This window comes from Podarcis filfolensis, assembly GCF_964270895.1.
Source record: "Podarcis filfolensis genome assembly, chromosome: 6".
Lineage (NCBI taxonomy): Eukaryota > Metazoa > Chordata > Lepidosauria > Squamata > Lacertidae > Podarcis > Podarcis filfolensis.
The window spans coordinates 53,035,054-53,057,271 of NC_139609.1; the positions used below are offsets into that span (position 1 = coordinate 53,035,054).

Here is a 22,218-nt window from a genome sequence, read left to right on the forward strand (position 1 = left end):
GATCTAGACTTCCAGGATTTCAGTCGTTGAGCTTACTCAATTAAGTTGTAGGTTGTTCTTTAGTTGAAACAGCAGCACTAGAAACTTTTGGTGGGTTCTGAACTCTAGATGTTGTCCTTTCTGTTCTTACACTGAAAGCTTGCTACATTTTTTGTAAGTATTTTTCTTTTGTGTTTATATTATAACTGAATGCACTTCATTTCCACACAATAAATAAAATAGGAAGGAAGGTGGTGTGTGTGTGTGTGTGCGCGCTCACATGTCGCCCTAAACAAGGTGGCTTGTTTTAAACAACCCATAGTTAATGTTAACCTCAGTTTGTCAATTTGGACAAAATGGCAAACTAATGTTTTTGAATTACTCCTGACTGTGCAGGAGCAGGGGGGAAGCATGCAAACACAAATCATGCTGTAGCTAGTTCAAGTTTGTGCGTGTCACACTGAACTATGGTTTAGCACAGGCTTCCTCAACCTCGGCCCTCCAGATGTTTTGCGACTACATTCCCCATCATTCCTGGCCACTGGTCCTGCTAGCTCATGGGCGTTGTTGGCCAAAAACATATGGAGGGCCGATGTTGAGGAAGCCTGGTTTAGCATGATGGTTTGTGTGCATCAATTCTATTGTGACCAGACTGGCTCGCTAAATGAACTGGGAGGGAAACCCAGTAAAAGTTCAACATTTTTGTCAGTTATTATCTGGCAGGAAATATGAGGAAAAGCCTAAAAGTTCAGAAAGTATGAGGGGTAGATGAGGAAAGTTCAGAAAGTTCTATTTGTTTCCCTTCAGCTCATGCCCTTTTAACTGTTGCAAGTCTCATGCAAAGCATGATTGCATAAGCAGTAAGTATCCTAAGCCTGTCCTACTGGATAATCTGTGACATACAGACCAACCTGCTCCTCCAGAAACTACTACCCTTCTTCTTGTGACTTCTTTATTCTGAAAGACTTTATTCTTCAGCACTATATAAATCCAATGTGCAGGGCTCATCCAGGCTTTTTTTTTTTTAAGTGACAAGTAACTTGCAGTGAAGCCCTGCCATTTCCTCAACTGCTTTCCAATGTGTGTGCAAAAGCATCCTTTTGTTACCTATATATCCAGTGTTTTCTGCAGCATCAACACATTCTCCCTGGCTATTCTCCCTCCACACTTATCAACACATACTGTCCCATCGATAATGCTAAAAGGCTTTACATTTCACATTATGGCTAAATTAAGTTGGTGTGGTGCTTTCACTGGTTGCATGGGAAATCCTTAAAGATCTTAAGTTTTGCTTTCATCCAGCATGTGCTTATTGCAGCTTTGCCCTCCAGATGTTTGGGGCTACTGCTCCCACCAGCCCCAGCTGGAATCGCTGCGCTGGCTTAGGCTGATCAGAGTTGTAGTCCAAAACATCTGGAGCCTGCCTTATTGCATCTGCATTAAGTTGTCATATAATGTCGGTTGACTTTCTTGGTGTGATCTAGACATTGACATTCATATATCTGACTGTGTATCATTGATGGAATGGGGTGAACACCACTAGTGTTATTGAGTCATGTGTGTACACTATGTTGGCATCTGTCTGCTGCTTGAGGGACAATGGAGTGCTCTAGCAAAAAGCTAGAGAATCACAGCGCCTGCTGTGGCTGCAGAGACTGGGAACTTGTAACTGCTGCCTCTTGCCTTGTTTTTGCTGCGTTAGCAGAGCTGAAGTGACCTTTCTGAGGCCTCTTATGGGACACCAGTGCAGTACCAGGTGTGAAGAGATGGAGAATGTATGATTCTGTGGTCCTTGGAAATTACATAAATGCAGTGTCCCCCTCTCCTGGTATATTCCTTGATATTGCCAGCTTGATACTCATTGCAGTCACCGGGGAAGAGTGCTGGGGATGTGAACACTTTTTTTTTTAAACTTAAAATAAAATAAGGACATTGCTGCAGGGGGATAAGGTTGTGGGGACCATTTGCTTCATATATCAATGTTTGTAACAATTCATAAAGTGGTGTGGGCACGGGAGGAAGGGGTGTGTTGCTGATCACGAATTATGACAAAAAAATATCTAACGGGCACCAGTTAATATATGTGGATCCCCATTCCATTCTACTTGGTGTATTCATGAATAGCATGATTCCAGTCTGGGAAAAGAATGCAATTTTCCTAAGTATGATTGGCTGAACAGAACACTAGGGAAACGTGGAATTGCAGTCTAGTGCAGAATGTCTGAAGCAAATGGTAGACAGGTGCAGTTTACAGTGCAAAGTCTCCGGCACCATACTGTGCCACCTCTTCTGTTTTGCTTTCGTTGCCCAAGGATTAATAATTAATTATGCCTTTTAGCACTCTTTTAAATGTCTTCCTAGGTCAGACCAGAATACTTTACATTCAGATTGCTCCTAGCACCTCAGGGTTTGTTCCAGTAAGGAAGTAACATTGTACAAAGGGTCTTCCAACCATTGTGAAATGGATACTCCTCGTGCTTGCAAATTTATTTATTTATTTATTTATTTATTTATATATTTATTTATTTGCAGCTTCCATGCAATATTGTTGGCATCAAAATACCAGCCTGTATTCCTCACCCTGCTTTTAACCTGGATTTACCCTTGGGGAGGGGATCCTATATGCTTTTTAAAAACACCTAAACAACCCATCTGCAATAGCAGAAGAATATGTTTACTGTGTTATGCCCCCCCTCCTGTCATGAAGCACCCTAATTCTCCTTCACCTCACTGTCACATGGGTGTTTGGGCATCTCTTATGGCCAGATCTTGTGAAATTGTCAATTGAAAGCCTGCTAATTGCTGTGATTCATGATGATGTCCTTGGTCTAGAGTCAGTGGTCAGTCTTCCATCATTCCCTCCTACTGCTCACCAGAGAAGTGTATTGTCTGTGATGGTTACAATCACCAACCAAGTAATGCACAAGGGCTATAGATAAGGACTGCAGAACCTTGACAGTTGCTTTTTCTTCTAGCAGATGTTAACATTTCGGGATGGGGAGAAAGTGCAAAAAGGAAAATGCTTCCTTCATCTAGCTGCGCCTCCTTTCTTTAGAGTGAGGACCTGATTTTTAATGTGCAAGATCTACACTGCTTCATAATGTGGGTAAACTAAAGATGAAATATTTTGTAATACAGTCCCAGAACAAGTTTGTAATCTCTTAGATGGGAACTAAAGCTCAGGCAGGCTGGCAAACAAGTTTGGGTGGTGAATTTCCGAGCGATAACAGAGAGAAGGATTCGGATGTTTGTTTTTGCAAAACTGAAATCAAGCTCTGGATAGGTTTAGTGAAGAAATGGTAGCTAAACTGAAGCTCAGTCTAGGCAAGACAGAGGTCCTGTTGGTGGTTTCCTCTGCCCTGGAAGCGGTGTTCACCCCACTCCAGAGTGGGTTGCATTCCCCCTTAAATCAGAGGTGAGGAACCTGTGGTCCTCCAGATGTTGATGAATGACAGCTCCTGTCCATGTTGTCCAAGTTGTCTGGGGCTGCTGAAAGTTGGAGCCCAACAACACTGCAAGGGCCACAGGTTCTCTATCCCTGATCTAGACTATGGTTGCACCAGCAATCCTAGAGTGAGCAATGGGTGCTAAACATTTCTTTTTAGAGATGTTTCTTTGCCCTATGGATTGTTCAACACTTTATGATACTTTGAGCATCAAAAGGATTCCACTGTAAATATGCCTTGGCATCATTATATCCATTCCCCAGAAAAAAACCCTGTTAATATCTATTCTATGGGCATGTGCGGGGTTACGTAGCTTCCTATAATTGAGTGCTTGGTTCAAAAGAAACTGATAGCTCAGAACTGGTATTGCCACTGACTCTGTAACCTTTTATCTTAAACTCTGCTCACCCAGTGCATTTGAAGCTGATTATTCCCCCCAAAGTGTTCTGGGAACTGTAGTTTGATATGGGTACTGGGTATGATAGCTGTGTGAGGCGTAAAGTTCCCAGAATTCTTTGGGGGAAATAATGTGCTTTAAATGTATGGTGCATACACAGCCTCTTATCCCTCTCCCACGATGTCCTGCACTAATTGCACAAAAATAAAAGCAGGTTAGGGTTGGCTAAAGGAGAAACAACTTTCGAACTGGACTGAAGTTAGCTTTTTGTAAGGCCACCAAAATGGAAGATAGCCCAGTCCGCATCTTAGTGGCGTGCTGTGTTATTTTTTTTTATGTCTGTTGTAAATGTGAGTCACACAACTATGTGTGTAATCATGCCAGTTGTGTAATCACTCTTTATAAGCAGGCTCTCTGATGAAATGTGTAGTAGCCGAGAGGTGCACAGTCTGTTTATTTCTCTGCATGAGCTTCTTTCAATCCTGCACTGCATTGGGGAAGGGCTTTTGTTTGTGTGTAATGCTGTTGCGTGCTTTTGAAAAGATAGCTTCCTTCTTTGGTTAAGGCAGTGGTTTGGGATTTGGAAGGTCATTGCTTCAATCCTCTCTTCCTGTCTGGGAGCAATTACTCAAGATCACTTAGCAGGATCACTTACTCCTTTAATCTTTTTGTTGAACTCACACCTGCAGAGGCTGAGGAGTCCAGTGTCAGGGCTTGTTCCTCCCCTGTGCAGTGCATGCTTGTGGGTGAAGAGAGGGCTGTGAGTATGCAGTCTGGGGCTGGCAGTTCTTTTCCATCAGAGTGGTGGATGCAAAGCACAAGGATGTGGGTGTGGGGGGCATAGGCGTCACCGTGAAGTTTCAAAATATTTGGAAGGATCTCAGAGTAGGGGTGTGGCTTTCACAGGTATTTAGTATGCAGAAGTTCAAAACAAATGCATGTGTTTGGCAGCCCTGGAAATCAAGCCACACACAGGGTGTCTGAGGCTTTAGACAGTCCTATTCAACAGTGGTTGCAGGATGGAGGCACGATGAAGGCAAATATCTGCAGTGCTCTTTGTGTCTTCCTGCTTATGTCTGCAGTATTGACAAACAGATCGTTTTCAGGTCAGATTGCTGCTCCTGCAGTCTATTGCTCCAGTTAAGTTTCTTTGGAATACAGTGGTACCTCGGGTTACAAACACCTCGGGTTACAAACACTTTGGGTTACTGACTCCGCTAACCTGGAAGTAGTACCTCGGGTTAAGAACTTTACCTCAGGATGAGAACAGAAATCACGCGGCGGCAGCAGGAGGTCCCATTAGCTAAAGTGGTACCTCAGGTTAAGAACGGTTTCAGGTTAAGAACGGACCTCTGGAACGAATTAAGTTCGTAACCAGTGTTACCGCTGTATATTGAATAGAGACAGAATCTGATAGACACAAATGGTGTCTCCAGGCCTCCCTCTACATTGCTTGATGCAGTCAGTGCTGCAGAGCCTTTAAACAAGCTATGCTGAGCCTGCCTGTCTGAGGGCGCAAGCATTTCCTCATTGGTTAAGGAACCAGCTGGTTGCTTAGGATATTACATAAATAATTCCAAGGTGCAATTCGTTAATGTTCTTGAGTGTCTCCCTTGATCTCTAAAGCAGGTTTTTCTATATCAGTGCTATTGGCACAAGGGTGGGTGGGGGATGGATTCTGAGATGTTCTTAGCACTGCCCAAGGCTTTTGCTTCAACACAATGTTGCATGCTGTGATGATCATATGATTACTGTCACTCCACTTCACCTGAGTGGATCTCAGGGCGGTTTACACCACAAAACCACAATATAAAAAAATGCAAAATACATAACAAAAATACGATAAAAAAACAAACCAATAATCTCCCCTCTCACGATACATTTGAAAGTATATCGGATGTTAATCAGCCAACGGCCTGGTTGAAGAGGAACGTTTTCACGTGGCGCCTGAAGGTGTATAATGAAAGCGCCAGACCATGGGTAGGCAAACTAAGGCCTAGGGGCCAGATCCAGCCCAATCGCCTTCTAAATCTGGACTGCGGACAGTCCAGGAATCAGCGTGTTTTTATATGAGTAGAATGTGTGCTTTTATTTAAAATGCATCTCTGGGTTATTTGTGGGGGATAGGAATTCGTTCATTTCCCCCCCAAAAAATATAGTCTGGCCCCCCACAAGGTCTGAGGGACAGTGGACTGGCCCTCTGCTGAAAAAGTTTGCTGACCTCTGCGCCAGATGAACCTCCCAGGGAGAGCATTCCGCAAACAGGGAGCCACTGCAGAAAAGGCCCATTCTTGTGTTGCCACCCCCCGGACCTCTTGTGGAAGAGGCACATGAAGAAGGACCTCAGATGGCGATCTTGGGGTCTGGGGATGGGATGTAGCCAACAATGTTAGCGCAAGAATTTCCACCTGTGCAGTAGTACTTCCTCTTCCTCTTCTTTCCTCTCCTTATGCAACTCCTGTGCCCCTCTAAACAGATCTTTTTTTGCACTGGTGAGGTGGGTTGCACAGGGAGTGGAGTGGGACAAGAAACCCTATTGCATAGGAGGTCCTTGCGCTAACAGGATGACTCTGTTAAATGCAACCAGATTTTGTGTGTATCTCAAATATTTCCCTGAGTTGAAACCTTGGGAAAGAGTCTCTGGGAAAGGGTCCTATATGCTGTTCAAACAACTGGCAAAGACAGTTACTGATTAAGCCTGGGCAGCATATAGTTTGTCATGATTCAAAGTTTTGAGGAAAACAAGCTTTACTGAAATATTCACAAAAGTCTATGCCGTAAAATATTTCTTTGTCTTTAAGGTAACTTCCGTTGTGTGTTTTCACTAACAAGGTAGCTCGTGTCACAAATTTGTTTCAAAATTTTGGTGGGTGTTTTTCCCCACAGTCAGAGAAATTTATTGCATGGCGGTTGGGGTCTGGATCGCCAAGTGTTCAAAATGTGAGATGTATGCTTTCAAATTGCAAGTGTCAGAAGATACTTAATCTTTAAGTTTCAAGGACTGAAAGGAGAGGGCATTGAAACAGCCCTCAAAGACTTCCTTAGATAGCGAGTCTCCTGGCTAATATCCTGTTTACTAATACTTGGCACTGTTGGTTCCCTCCATACCTACCCCCCTGTTTAATTTACAAGTCAAATGTACCCAGACAGTTTCCTGCCTTACATGACCCTCACTGGGGAATGAGGAGGACTTAATCATAGATGGGGAGGGATTATAGTCTTGGTTCCCATTGTCCTTTGTGTTCACTGTATAACGAACAGCTTCTAGTTCTGGATGATGTCAGCATAGGCTTATTAATCCCAAATGTTTGAAATGTAATGGTTAGCATTTAAAAAAAAATCTAATTTTGTTGTTGTTGTTGCTTCTAGGGTTAGCATGTACCCTCATGCATACTTTTCCAGCAGTAAACACCACTGGGTGTACTTCTGAGTAAATCTTGCAGCACAGAGCACTTTTCAATGTTATATATTCAAATCCTCCTCCCCAGCCATAGCCAGAGCATAAGTCCTGCCAGAAGAAAATGATTGAAAGAGAGGAACTCACTGGGTTGCCAGACCCCAGTGTATTTCATGTCTGGAAGATAGACAACAGAGGAAGTGGGAAGGCAGGCAGGAATGATGTAATAATCCTCCCCTGCCCCCTCATTTTGAGGGAATAACCATGTGACACACTGGAGATTTGTAAAAATGGTTCCCATGACAAACAGCGTGCTTGACAAACTGTGCAAACTTTTGCATACAATCAGGAAGTGTCAGTGAAATGCACTTGCTTTGTATGTGTGCGTGTCCAGGGTTGGTATTCATTTGTCTCAAGGGACAATGAAGTGCGCCTCTAGGGGTGAGGTCAAACCACTACATTAGCAGCGCTAAAGCCTGGGCAGTGTGTAGGTCCTGGGATGCCCAGAAGACAACACACACACACACACACACACACACACACACACACACCCTGCCTTGCTGATACGGTCCAGAGGAAAGCAGAGCAATATGTTTGGCACCAGCTTGGCTGCAGGAATTGCCGGAAGGAAGTGTACAAGGCGCCATCCAAATGCCTTAGGAACTCCACTCCAAATCTGTGTAGGGTTTACTCCTTAGTCTTGTCTTCTTCAAAAGATATCCCGCAAGGCAGCAGAGGTTTAAGATCAGAGTCTTCCTTCTGCTAGTTGGGCTACCTTGCCTGGTTGACGAGTCCCACCTGCACCCTACAGCACATGCAGAAGCCGCCTTCTTGACTGTTGGACCCACTATTGGTCTCATCCGCTCAATCCACTGAAGCCTTTCTTCACATGCAGGGGAAATTCCTGACTCACAGAGGGTTTGAGACCCATCAGCTACCCTCACCTGGTTTAGCTGGCCAGTTGAAGCCATTTCCTGGGGTGTGGTCACTGTTGCATGCTGACAGCTTCTAGGAGTCACAGATCAGAGCTGAGTGCAGGGTGAGGACCAAAGGTGGACAAGCTACCCTAGAGGGAGCATTATGTGCCCTCCCACCTCATGGCATACTACCCTCAACACCCCATACAGCCCAGGGTAATGTGTGGTAGGTAAAGGGTAACTCTTGCATGTCCTCTCTGGGGAGAGGCCTGTGCATCTCATGTGGGGGAATTTTTTGCACTAAATCGAATTATTTCCTTTCTATATTTATCCAAGAAATCCAGAAAGAGGACATGTGCCTGATGTTTTCTTTGCCATACCATGAGAAATCACACTGGGCTTGTTCTGGCTGAGTGCTATGATGCCACCAACCAACCTCCCCATTTTTCAGTTCATGTGGGGCAACTCTGGAGATCTGTGAAAAAAGCAAAGGGAGCCATGTTGGTTCACAAGAAATATTCCAAAATCCACATCATTCTAAGGACCAACAAAAATGTTACAAACTCTGTAGTGGACATAGCTTTCAAGCCCAGAGTCTTTGTACAGCTCAGCTGTTAACACTGAGCATAAAGATGTTTGTACAAGATGAAACATATATTAGAAAAAATGAATTTTAGAGTTGGAAGGACTCACAAATGGAGCAGGGCATCCACTGCCACACCACCACTGATAGGTAATTGCCCAGCCTCTGCTTAAAAACCTTTAACTAATGAGAGTTCACCATCTTCTATGACATGAGAGCTGCAATGTTTAATGTTTAACTAAATGCAGCCATGGAATATGTGAGTGCTAATTTGATTAGGGAAGAAGCACAGAGGTGAATATTTTTAACTTCTTATCCCTGCACTGTTTGCCTGATCTAAATTGCTCTCACACAGATGTGTGTATATGTGCACACGCACACACACACACACTTGCTATTTCTTCCATTCAGAGAAAAATACTGGCATGATACAAGTTCCTGTATCGCGCGCACACAGCAAATAGGCATCTTGGGGAGGGCAAGTTCAATCAGGAAAACATGGGGCAGATGGATTAAACACCTGCACCAAAACTTCCTTGATCAAATTGGCTGCCCAATGACTTCACAGCTGCATTAAGTAAAAAAATAAATTAATGCCCTGATGCTAAGAAGTCAGCATTCTAGGCAAGGAAAGCTGACTGATTTCAATGAAAGACAACTTTCTCCATGCAATGCATGCCTGAAGATATATATGCAAAGCACTTGAAAGAAATGTCATTAGCAGAAGTTACACCAGTCAACTGTTTTATTATCCTTTCTGTGTGCAGAAGGCAAGAAGGAAATAGCTCTTTCTCCATGGTTAGTAAACGATTATATATATATATAGAGAGAGAGAGAGACATGTGTGTGCACATGGGCTTCTGCAAACCAGAAAGAAGTCACCTTTCTCTTTAGACACTGCAAGGAATTTCCCCAGCCTGTGTCAGTCTTCTTTAGCAACAAATGTGGTTGAGTGGGTGCACAGGAAGTTGCTAACCACGAAGCTGGGGGAAATTAGCACAGAACGCCGAGCAAGTCACTGTGTTAGGAAACTTAGGGCTGTGGTTAGAGAAATGTGCAGGCTGCTTTGTAGTGCTTCCAAATTACAGCTGTATCATTGACAGCAAGTAAACACATCACTCCTCCTTCTCCTGAATATGAATAAGCTGCAGCGGGACAAGTATATCAACTGCCCATAACATTCTTGTTAGAAATATATGGACTCCTTTCTTGAAAATCAGTACACATGTGCAGATTAATCACTTCATCACTTTCCTTGTTTGCTAGAGTCTTTTGTATTCCTGCGTTCTTTGCTAAAGTCTGTATATCTTGCATTCCAGAATTAATATTGATTAAGAAAGTCAAAGAGCAGCCGAATCTTGTGTAACCTCTAGTCTTCTGTAGATCTGCTGTTTAGCACAAAGCAAACCTGAATTAAGACTTTTCATGCATACTCTGTGGTCCAGACTTGGCGGGTGGGATGCAAATGGACTGAGGGGAAAAGGAAGTGGTGTTTTTCCACTTCAGATAACTTCCCAGCTATTTCTCTGGGCCCGACATGCATGAGTCAACCATGGTGTGCAACATTTTCACACTGACTGTTGGCTTTGTCTGTGAAAGGAGACAGACCTTTGCTTGGAGGTAGAGCTTGGATTTTTCCTAATGCTGCTGAGGGCAAAATGTGCACCCTAACTGGGAATAAGCATATGTTTTTATGCTCTTTCCATTTTCTGTGCTAAATATGACTTGGGGCTTTTCAAATATGTAAATATGTTTCTTTGGGATTTGATAGTCTGTATATACCTATCACAGTTAACATCTGACCTCTAGACACTAGAAGTAGTGGTGGTGTTATAACTTAGGGGTGGGGAACTTTAGGTCGTGATCCAATCTTGGCTAGGCAGGGGTCCAGTCTGGCCCCTTGGGGCCATTTCCCCCATATCACGCCCACTTGTCAATCAGCTGGTGTGCTCGCTGTCTCTCTTGCATCTATTAAGCTGGGCCATGGGCCATGGGGTATGGGAAGATAAAGATCTGGCCTGCCAAGCCAAAGAGTTCTCCCACCCCTGGAATAGCTCAGACAAGATACATTGCTTTCAGACTTCTGCATCTGCTCATACTGCATGCGTTTGCTCTCATGTCTAAGCTTGAGCATGTCTTGAGTTCAGACACTGCTCTTCTCCTGAACAGGACCTATGTATAAGGCTGCATATGGGTGTAAACAGATAAGTATGTTGCATTCCCCTTCATCTCCCAAGGGGGAGCAGCTGGAAGCAAGGAGTTATGTCTTGTGTTGCCTTGCAATACCAAAGGAGCTGTTGATGCTCACCTGTTGCTTTCTTTCTTTTCCAGGCTTCTTCTTTGCCCCTGAGTTCCCAGGAGGATGAGCCAGCAGAATGGGGAGCAGTCCAATCTGTCTCATTTGCTCTTTGACACTTTTCTCCATGCCAAGCAGTGCAAAGAGGTGCTGGGAAGTTTTGAGGCGCTTTGCAGACACCTGGGACTGGAGCATACCGGCCAGCTCCAGTTCTATCACAAACTCAAGTCTCGTCTCAACTACTGGAGTGCCAAGGCTTTGTGGACCAAGCTAGACAAGAAGGCCGGGCACAAAGACTATGATCAGGGGACAGCATGCGCCAACACCAAGGTAAGGTGGCAGAACTGCGGTTGCTGTGCTGCAGAGAATAGCCTACCTCAGGGTTGGGGGAACCTTTTCGTCCTGGCGGGCCACATCTTTATCTCCACCACCCTGAGCGGCCAACTTTTGACAGGTCATTTGTGCTGCCCACCTGTCAACGTTTGCCCACCGGGGGAGATGCTACACAAAGGAGGACTGAACTCTCTATGCATCAGCTGATGTGCCAGGAGTTCAGTTCTGCTTTTTGCAGCCGTGTCTCTACCTGCCTCACATGTGGGGCAGGTGCAAGTGGTTTTAGAAAAATTACCATGTGGGCCAAATAGGAACACCTGGTGGACCAGGTTTGGTCCATGGGCTGAAGGATCTGCAGCTTTTGTCTACTTGATGGTCATCACATGATATGCTGAACGTTCTAGGCCTGTCCGCTGGTGGTCAATACCAAGGACCATCTTCCTGTGTTTCCCAGACGCTGAAGCAGGCCTATTTCTTAAATGTGTGCTAAACTTCAGCAGTACAGATGATCGTATCTAGGTTATTTTTCGTATTCTGTGGTTGCTGTACCTCTAGCTCCAATTCCTGATTTGTTGCTATACGTAATGTAAACATTAGTTCTGCCTACCCCTACGTGCATTGCTACAATGTTTTATCATTACTTCCTAGTTCTTAACTTACAGAAGTAGATCGTCTGTTGTGTTCCTGTTATTCTAAAAGATAACTCGCACTGATAATGGTGGGGTTTCCATTGATTTCCAAACGTGTAGGAAGTTGTGTTCCTGAAGAACCCTTCCAAAGTTCGCTTTACGCATTAAAATCAAGATTTAATTGCATCGTCACCAACAAACCAATCATCACACAGCACATAAGCAAATGGAGATGACGCAGTATGGTTTCTCTGTAAAACCTCAAAACAACAAAATGTCAATTAAAATTAAAAGGAAAAATTGAGAAAGACCAGTGTTGTGAAAATCTTTCAAAATATGTAAACACTTGGAATTGTGAAACCTGAAGGAAAGGAAAGAAAGAGAAGCCATTCCTTTATATATATATTAATTTTATTTATTAAATTTCTATCCCACTCTTCCTCCCAAAGGAGCTCTGAGTGGCTGTTAAAAGATTCTGTCCATGAAACCCAGTAGCTCAGGAGAACCACCTTCCCTGCTTAACATCACACCCAGGGATGCCTAATATAATTGACAATCCAGCCATGTGAGAAATGCAGGGAGCCCTTGCGGTCGAGACTCCAACTGTTACCGCACGTAAGAATGTGTTGCAGGGGGATTAAATGCCCTACTTTTGTGCTAAATCATATGGTCAAGTAACCACGGGACAGAAAAGCCTACAGGATGGTAAATTGGTACTTTGTATTGTTTCCTAGTTGCATTCCCTTGGGAGTGAGCTTCTGTTTCAGAAACACTTAACATCTTCCTAGCACTTAAGCAGCAACAGGTTGTTGCTGGGAAAACATGACTCTTTGCTGAGCTTGTGGAGCTTTGGGAATGTGAAGTGCTGAACAGTCTGGACTGTGGTTGTGTGAACATCGCCGCTGATGATGAGTGACTCTTAGCTCCATGTCACTTTGTGACTCTGTACTCTGTCCAGGGCTGGCTCTAGGTTTGAGAGAACTGGAGACAAAGGGAACTCTGGAGGTCCTTGTTGGGCTTACTTAGTGGCAGCACAAAGCACTGGATGGCAAGGAAGGTGCCCTGAAAATCTCTCTGAGCCTTTGCCGGGCAGCTAGGGATGGTTGGTTGAATTTCCCACAATGCCCTGTCCTGGAACAAAGCTATGCCATCTTGTGGGAGATTGCCATTTTGTGGCTAGACTCGGCTAGGAGCATCAGGCTGAATTTCTTTTTAAGGGGGGAACCACTGGCAGGAATGGGGTTGACCTTTGGCAGCTGCCCAAGGATGCTTGGTGCTGGTGTGTGAGTTTCTGCTCTATGGAGCAAGGGCTGTCTTCATTCCAACCCCATATATGGATTCAAACTGCCTTTGAATGGAGGCTAAGCAGTTCAGCTTGAGGCGACTGCCAAGATAAGCCTTAAACGTACGCTCTGAGAGTAGGGCTCAGAAGTATGTAGCAGATCTCGGAATGCCCTGCAAAAATAATGTTTGGATCTGCAGTGACTTGTTGGGGTGTACAGGCAAGATGGGCAGCATCGGGCCTTAGGTGGTTTAGAGTGTAAACATCTGTTGCAAAAAATATTGGTGGATGTTTAAGAACTTCCAGTATGGCTGGATCTGTTGCAACAAAGCATGATTCAAATTCTGACTGTCCACTCATGTGATTGAACGGCTGCTTTGCTGAAGGAGACTGAGACAAGTCACTCTGTGTGGGTTCGCCATACTTAAGTTCCGTGCTAAAACAGGTTTTTTTTAAAAAAAAAAATCCCTGAAGAAGGTGTTTATAGTAGTGAGAGGACAAGACCACGGTAATGGCAAAAACCAGTTAACTGCAGAGCAGTGGTGTCCAAACTTTTTTCAAAGAGGGCCAGATTTGATGAAGTGAAGGGCCGTGAGGGTTGACCAAAGGCCCAACCAAAGTTGTTAACCTTTTTTTTAAGACTGAAGTTGTTAACCTTTTTTTAGGTCACTCAGGAAGTAAGCTGCTACAGGGGCCAGATTAAACCAACTGGCAGGCCGGATTAGGCCCCTGAGTTGGACTTTGGACAGAGGCTCCTGGGTTTTCCTTTGCCTCTGAAAAGCAGCATTGTGCCTGCCTGCTCTTTTGACACAATGCCAAGCTCACAGTCACTCTTATGGATTGTATGTTACCGGCCCGCTCCAGAGGCTGCGGCCACGGCAGCTTCCAAGTGTAAGCACTGTCTCCTTTATGGCACCATTTTATAAACTTACCACCCGGTGATAATTCTTTTTCCAGTGCCTGATTATTGGGGCAGGCCCTTGCGGCCTCCGCTCGGCGATTGAACTGGCCTTCCTTGGAGCCCACGTGGTGGTGGTGGAGAAGAGAGACTCCTTTTCACGGAACAATGTGCTGCACCTTTGGCCTTTCAGCATCCAAGACCTGCGGGCTCTGGGAGCTAAGAAATTCTATGGCCACTTCTGCACAGGATCCTTGGATCACATCAGTAAGTAATGCAGAATGGACCAGGGCAGGGAAAGGATCTTCAACATTATGGAACAGTGGCGAGAAACCAGCATTACCAGCTAATGGGAGCTAGTAGTGGTGGGAGTGGGTAGGTTGGAATAAGAATAAGAATAAAACTAACTAACTAACTAACTAAATAAATAAATAAATAAATGGCTTTGTCTAGAAAGTGTTTACTGAAAAAGTGCATTTAAAGGTCCAGCATCCCTATGTAAACTGAACATTTACTGCAAAATGTAGCATTTCTGCTTTTGAAAGGGCATTCTCAGGAATTGGTTCTTACTAGATAGCTCAGTCGATGGAACATTAGGCTTTAATCTCAGGGTTGTGAGTTCGAGCCCCACATGGAGCAAAAAGATTCCTGCATTGCAGGGGGTTGGACTAGTTGACCCTCATGGTCCCTTGCAGCTCTACGATTCTATGGTGTGTCTCATAAGGAGGATTGTGTTTCATTGAGGGAACTGCAATGGGTACCCAAATTAAACTGTACATCTCAAGAAAGTAACTGTACATCAAGGTGGTACCAATTCAGAAAGAACAGCATTGGATCAGTGTTTCAAATAAATTACTGTATTTTTCGCTCCATAGGGCACACCGGACCATAGGGCACACCCAGTTTTTAGGGGGGGGAATCAAGGAAAAAAATCTTATTTCCCCCCCAGCCCCAAAGAGCAGCGTACAGGATGTGCGTAACCTCTCCCTGCCGGAGGGGCTGCGCGCAGCTATGTCACAAGCCAAGGCAGCCAGCGGGATGGATCCCACTGGCTGCTTTGGCTTCCTCTTTAGCCCCACGCAACCTCTCCCTCCTGGGAGAAGCTGCGGGGGGCTAAAGAAGCCATAGCCCCGTGCAGCTTCTCCCTGCTGGAGGGGCTACGTGCGGCTATCCCTGAAGAGAGGGGTCAGTGTGCACCAACGCCTCTGGCTCTCCAGGCTTCAGCGAAAGCAACATGAAGCCTTTGGAGTACGGAGGGAGTGCTCCCTCTGCGCTTCGGAGGCTTAGCGTTGCTATCGCTGAAGCCAAGGAGCCTGCATTCGCTCCATAGGACACACACACATTTCCCCTCAATTTTTGGAGGGGAAAAAGTGCGTCCTATAGAGCGAAAAATAAGGTAATAAATTGTGTAAGTAAATAAATCGGTCAAATTGCCGGTGTGGCAGAGGAATTAGCTGACTTTAATGATCATTCCTGTCTTTTGGGCTTTGCTTTCACGTTAACACTATTGGCTTATTGGAGTTTAGCTTGTTGCACACTCCTCCCCCCCAACCTGCATCTAGAAAGCGCTCCATGGTGCCATATTCGATAGCTCTTTGGGACTCAGTATCCCTCTTGTTGAAGCTGGGGAAGGCCATGATTTTCCAACCCCATGACAGGGAAATCATGGAACAGGCTTCTTTCTGAAATTGGAAGAAGAGGTGGCTGGAAGGTGGAGCTGGGGTTTAAGGCAGTGCTTGCCTGAGGGAAACTTTGAAATGGGCACAGATGGGCTTGTTTGTTTGTTTAGTTGGGCCAGCTCTGCTAATCCTCTCCTTCTCCGTCTTGCAGGCATCCGTCAGCTGCAGCTGATCCTGCTGAAAGTTGCCTTACTCTTGGGGGTTCAGGTTCACATCAATGTGCAGTTTAAGGGGCTCATCCCACCTGCAGCAAATTCAGATGGACAAGGTAAGAACGACAAAAGTCCCACACCTTTGGAGTTCTTAAGGGCAATGCACCAATCCACACCCCTTGTTTCTGCAGGTGAGAAGGTAGCTCAGGACGTCATAGTGAAAAACTGTTTCATGGATGAGTTTATTTTCCGTTCTGCCTCCACTTTCAAATGTTCATTTCCCCCCTACTTTGCCATAGAAGCAAAACCAGAAAGAAACCAAGCCATTAGACACACCCTGCCAAAAAAATGCTCATGGTCTCTCACATCACTCGCAACGCATGGCTCTGAGGCATGTCTTGGTCAAGCTGTTACATTTTCATGGGTGTCCTGTTGGCTACGGGTCCCTCCACAAAGGCAATCCCATCTCCAAAATTGTGAACAAATGCAGTTCTTGAGTTTCAGACCAGGACATTATGGTGCCCTTAACACATTCCAAGACAGGATTGGGTTGCTTTTGAGACAGAGACCTGCAGCTTCTCCTGATTTGTTCCTGCTTTCTTTATAAACATGCAAGTCTGGGGAAGGTTCTGGTGAATTTGACAGTCTTTGCAGCAGGGATCCTGATGGTATTAATAACATCCTCTGTTATTACAGTGAGTGGCTGGAGAGCCATCCTAAATCCTCCTTCATGTCTCCTGAACCAGTGTGAATTTGACGTCCTCATCTCTGCCGGTGGTGGCAGGTTTGTGCCAGAAGGTAAGCAGCCCTTTAAGGCCTCTAGTTAAGATTGTGGGAGAATTTAACTTCGGGGTTTTTTGATGCTCCAGGTGTCTTATCAACAGCTCCTTGGGCCTCTAATAGCATCTCTCCTCAACACTGGAGGAAACTTGTGCCTCTGGCCTTGTGATGAACAGGTTCCCCCTTTCCCCTGTACTGAGCACCTCCAGCAGATAGAATAAAGGGCAAAGCTACAAATTTCTAGGAACAAACAGGGCAACTCAATGCAGATGCAGTCCAGTTTGTAGATATGGTGCTTAGCCAAGTGAAAGGCCAAAGCATTATTGCAGATTTTGGGGATGGTAGACACTTCCCCAAACCTCAGCTTTTATGACACTCAGAATTCAGGGGAGCCCTGCTTCCTATATTTTTGGTTGTTTGGGGAAATGTTTGTACAGTATTAATATTTGCCCTGGAATCTTCAAGCTGAGTGAAGTAGAGTAAACTGAAATTGCCTCTTTTTGAGTGTGTTTAAATGTTTTTCATTTTGTCACTTGGGGAGTTGGCCTAGAGACCATATGTTTGACACTTAAGGTTTTGGATTCAGGTAGGCAGCTGTGATCTGACGCAGTCGAAATAAATAAATAAATAAATAAATAAATGAATGAATGAATGAATGAATGAATGAATGTCCAGTAGCCCTTAGAGACCAACTAAGTTTGTTCTGGGTATAAGCTTTTGTGTGCATGCTTAAAGGTGTTTTTTGACTTAAGGTTTTGCTTTCATCTGCTCTGCTTCTCCTGATCTCCCTCAATACCAAATCAAGGGCTCCTCAAGAGGCCTTTAGGTGCGTCGGCAAGAGCAGCTGCCCAGCCTACCACAACGCCAACCATTGATAATAGCTTGGGTCATAAAAAAATCTGAAAGGCATCTTGCCTTGGGGCAGGAGAGGAGATGAAAAGCAGGGAGAGGGAACAATCTCTGTAGACGCTTTGGCACCAGGAAGCTGGCTCTGGTGGCAGCTTTTACTGGGGCTTGCCCAGACCATTTTCATAGCTGACCTGCCACTCCACTCCAGCATTTCCTTGCCCCTTTCCTTTCATTTCCCACACCTTTATAGGAGTGCTGCAGTATTTTTCAAGCCCTACCAACAATTCCCCGAACAGAGAAACCCAATTCGGCTTTTGCCGTCCTGCCATGGTGCTGAGCTTTCTCTCAACGTTCAATCAGAATTCCTCATGGTGTCACCTTGAGAGCTGGTAAATCCCATGCAACTCATCAGAGATCTTGATATTCAATGGAGCTGGGGCTTGGCGTTTGCTACTCCACTACTAGAAACAGAGTGGCTAGTCTGGACACTTTTGGGGTGTTACCATATTTCAGATGAGGGAACAGGCCCCATGTTCTGTTCTTCTATCCTTTCCCTAATTCTTTCACAAACTGCCAAGCCTTCCCTTTCCTTCAGGACTAGCGCTCTTTGTGTGTTTATCTCCAGGCTTTAAGCGGAAGGAGACCCGTGGGAAATTGGCCATTGGCATCACCACCAACTTCGTTAATCACCACAGCAGGGCTGAGGTGGAAGTGGCCGAGATCAGCGGAGTGGCTCGCATCTACAACCAGAAATTCTTCCAAAACCTCTACAACAAAACAGGTCTGGGCCGGCTGCTTCTTACCTACAGTTAATGACACTTTCCCCTTGTGCCTTCAATAAAATCTATGTCATTCCGTAGTTTGCAGTGAGAGAAAACGGGGAAGCCCACACAGCAAATGGAAAAGGGTCAACCTGTTTCATATACCTTTTTGACCAGTCCTGGATCCTTGCCATTTTGGATACATTCCAATAGAAGCTGAATAAATTATGTAAATCTGCTTGTTTGGGTAGTTTAACAAATCAGGCTTTCTTGGCATGGGATTTTTGGCAGATAGGATATTTGTTTCCTCAAGTGCCAACAATATAAAGCTCTGTAAGCACAAAGGAAGAGCTCTGTTGGATCAAACCAAAGACCTGCTTTGTGAAAAATCCTGCTTTCTTACAGTGTCCAACCAGATGCCTTTGGGAAGTCAGCAAATGGATCAGGAGGGCAATGGCCGGCCTCCCTGACTGTGGTTCCCCAGCAATTAGTATTCAGAGACATGCTGCCTCTGGTCTTGAAAGCAACATGCAGCTATCATGACTAGTAGCTATTGATAGCCTTCCATGAATTTAAATCCATGTAAGCCATCTTACATGTAAATAATAATAATAATAATAATAATAATAATAATAATAATAATAATAATATATTTATACCCCGCCCATCTGGCTGGGTTTCCCCAGCCACGTTGGGCGGCTTCCAACGGAACATTAAAATACAATAACCTATTAAACATTAAAAGCTTCCCTAAACAGGGCTGCCTTCAGATGTCTTCTAAAATCTGGTAGTACAAAGTACCATGTTACATCATCAGAAGGCTTTCCTCTTGTACAATGGAAATTCCCTCCTCTTCTTCCTGCTGTGTGTGTCCTGTGTTCCCCCAAATCTACACCAGAGTGTTGGGGGAACCCCTGGAACAGATTTAGGGGCACAGGGGGCAGTGGCGTAGCGTGGGTTGTCAGCACCCGGGGCAAGGCAAGGAATTTGTGCCCCCTAACCCGTGGATTTTAGCACTCGAGTGCGAGCGTGCGCCCCCCCAGATGTTGCGCCCGGTGCGGCTGGCCCCCCCTGCACCCCCCACGCTACGGCACTGACGGGGGGAGAAGAGGGCAGAAGAACATTCCTTTGCCCAAGCAGAAGTCCTTGCACTGATGGAAGCTTCGCGTAGTACTAGGCTGAAAACAGCCTCCAGCCTTTAACTTTCTGCTTGTGTTTGAACAATTATAGGCATTGACTTGGAAAACATTGTCTACTATAAAGACGACACTCATTACTTCGTAATGACAGCCAAGAAGCAGAGCCTGCTGAAAAAAGGAGTTATCTTAAATGTACGTATAGAGACTGAAGCTCCTGCAAGTACTATGTGGGAGGGGATGGCGACCCCAAACCATCTTTTGAATTTACATGCTTTGGAGGTGAAAGATCCTGCCAGGCCAAGAGCTGATTGACACACCCGTAATCTTGAACTCTGCCACATTCCAGCAAGATTTTTTTACTATTGCTATGGAAGATATCTTGGTCTCCATTCATTTCTAGGACAAGTCAGACATAGAGAGCCTGCTGTCTCCAGAGAATGTGAACCAAGAAGCTCTTCTTGCTTATGCCAAGGAAGCTGCCAACTTCTCCACCAATTACCAGCTGCCTGATTTGCAGTTTGCACTGAACCACCGCAGCCGCCCAGATGTTGACATGTTCGACTTCACCTGCATGAGCCGGTCAGACAACGCAGCTCTGGTGCGTGACTGCAATGGTGCCAAGCTGCTCATTGGATTGGTGGGGGACTGCCTGGTGGAGGTAAGTGTCCCCATAATGAGACCACAACAAGCATATGGACAGAGTCCTTTTCACAGTGGAAGAGTGGGTGTGGTGGTGGTGCAGCTCAGCCATCCTTGATTGCAGTTCTCATTCACTTATCTTTCCATATGAACTGATCTACTTGTTCAGAAAAATCACACGGCACACTGCCTTGAGATTGTACTGGTTCAGTGGGGAGCGGGTGGTGCTGTGGTCTAAACCACTGAGCCTCTTGGGCTTGCTGATCAGAAGATTGGCTGTTCAAATCCGTGCAATGGGGTGAGCTCCCGTTGCTCTGTCCCCGCTCCTGCCAACCTAGCAATTCAAAAGCACACCGGTGCAAGTAGAAAAATAGGTACTGCTGCAGCGGGAAGGTAAATGGCGTTTCCGTGCACTCTGGTTTCTGTCATGGTGTTCCGTTGCGCCAGAAGCGGTTTAGTCATGCTGGCCACATGAGCCAGAAAGCTGTCTGTGGACCAACGCCGACTCCCTTGCCCTGAAAGCGAAATGAGCGCTGCAACCTCATAGTTGCCTTTGACTGGACTTAACCGTCTGGGGGTCCTTTGCCTCATGCTGGTTTTATTATTATTATTTCTGGTTCAGAACTGGAGAGGGTTTCATTAAAAGCTTTCTCATCTTAAAAAATTGCTGTCAGTTGGGAAATGTAGGTTTAAACAATTTGTGTGAAGTTTGTTGTAACTGCGTTACATGGGAGCTTTACCTTGGGATTTTTCTGACACTGGCTAAGCTTTCATTCCCATTGATTTCTATGAGTTTTTATAAACCTGCATTACAGTAAATAATGCTGTACCGATTAGAAAAAAACACTTTCCTCTTCTATGCGTTGTGATGGGAACCGTTGCAGAAAATGTGTTGAAAGCTGAAATGTTCTTTAAAGTTAAGCAACCTGCTATCTTGTTTTAAATCTGCATGTTTCTCAGACAGACTGTCTTTCACCTGGACTTAGCAGGGAGCCATGTTACTTGACTATCTGGGCTTGAAGGCAAATCTGCTCCTGGATTTTGTGAGGCCTGAAGCTAACCTTTGGCTGGGAACCATATGCATTGGGTTTTTTGTTTGTTTGTTTTTGTTTTTTAAATAACCCTGCCCTTCTGTTTGTCTAGCTTGGAGGGCTCATCCAACATCTGGGAAACCTGCTGTCTCTGATCTAGCACTTTATCCTTTGCACTAATTCACTTCACTATGCAGCCCCCTTTATCTGGCAAAACTGAGCTAGCCAGCTGACACTTGGTGTGAGTGCGGAGTGGGCCCCCATTTAGTGCAAACATTTGCCAAAACAACATGCAGCACACAGAGGGGCTGCTGTGAATTAACCATGACTGCCAGAATCACCCTGGAATCCCAATTTCCTGCTGTGTTTTTGATGCAGCTGAGCTGCTGGCCAACGTCTGCTATATCTCATTGACTCCTCATTTTGCTAAGAGACCCCAAAACATCTCTTTGTTCTTTCTCTCTCTTTTTGTTTCCCAGCCATTCTGGCCTTTGGGCACTGGTGTGGGCAGAGGGTTCCTGGCAGCTTTCGATGCTGCCTGGATGGTGAAAAGATGGGCCTCGGGGATGCCCCCTTTGGATGTGCTGGCTGAGAGGTGAGCACTCTGAGAAGGGGCATTCTCTGCCCACAGGGATGGAGGGGTGACTGGCGATGGTGGTGGTATCTTGAGGTCTATAGATGTTCCAGGTTATGCGTTCAGTGTAGGGAGGAGAGATATTGCTACAGTGAGCCAGGACTGCCTATTTTATCTAGAAGTAGCGCTTCAGAGTCTTGGGCAATTTTCTCTAGACATTCTTTTCTGAAGGGTCTTCTGCTTCATGCTCTCTTGTTCAGTCTTTTAAGCACTAGCCTGGTAGCCATAAGACACCGGGAACTGTACAAAGGCAAGTGAGTGAGTGAGGCAGTACCTTCCTGTTCTGCTGCCCAACCTCAGGAAGTTCCCAGCATCATCTAGGAGATTGCAAGGCTGTGTGTGACTGACCTGGAGCATGGAATGGGGGACAGGAATGGGTGTAACTGTCTGATGTAGT

The 22,218-nt window shown here is 45.3% G+C and overlaps 1 protein-coding gene across 6 annotated transcripts in view; it reads left to right on the forward strand.

The window, feature by feature from the left end:
• MICAL1 (microtubule associated monooxygenase, calponin and LIM domain containing 1) overlaps positions 1–22,218 on the forward strand; it is a 43,345-nt gene that overhangs the window by 3,768 nt on the left and 17,359 nt on the right. For 5 of the 6 annotated variants that reach the window (XM_083617878.1, XM_083617877.1, XM_083617876.1 and 2 more), the window contains 8 exons: positions 11,051–11,345; positions 14,217–14,424; positions 15,988–16,104; positions 16,685–16,786; positions 18,243–18,398; positions 19,609–19,709; positions 19,918–20,175; positions 21,667–21,782. In XM_083617878.1, the coding sequence (XP_083474004.1) occupies positions 11,082–11,345; positions 14,217–14,424; positions 15,988–16,104; positions 16,685–16,786; positions 18,243–18,398; positions 19,609–19,709; positions 19,918–20,175; positions 21,667–21,782 (1,322 nt within the window). In that variant the 5' untranslated portion in view covers positions 11,051–11,081. Of the gene's footprint in view, positions 1–11,048; positions 11,346–14,216; positions 14,425–15,987; positions 16,105–16,684; positions 16,787–18,242; positions 18,399–19,608; positions 19,710–19,917; positions 20,176–21,666; positions 21,783–22,218 lie in introns of all 6 variants that reach the window. The other variant, XM_083617881.1, reaches the window with a different exon arrangement.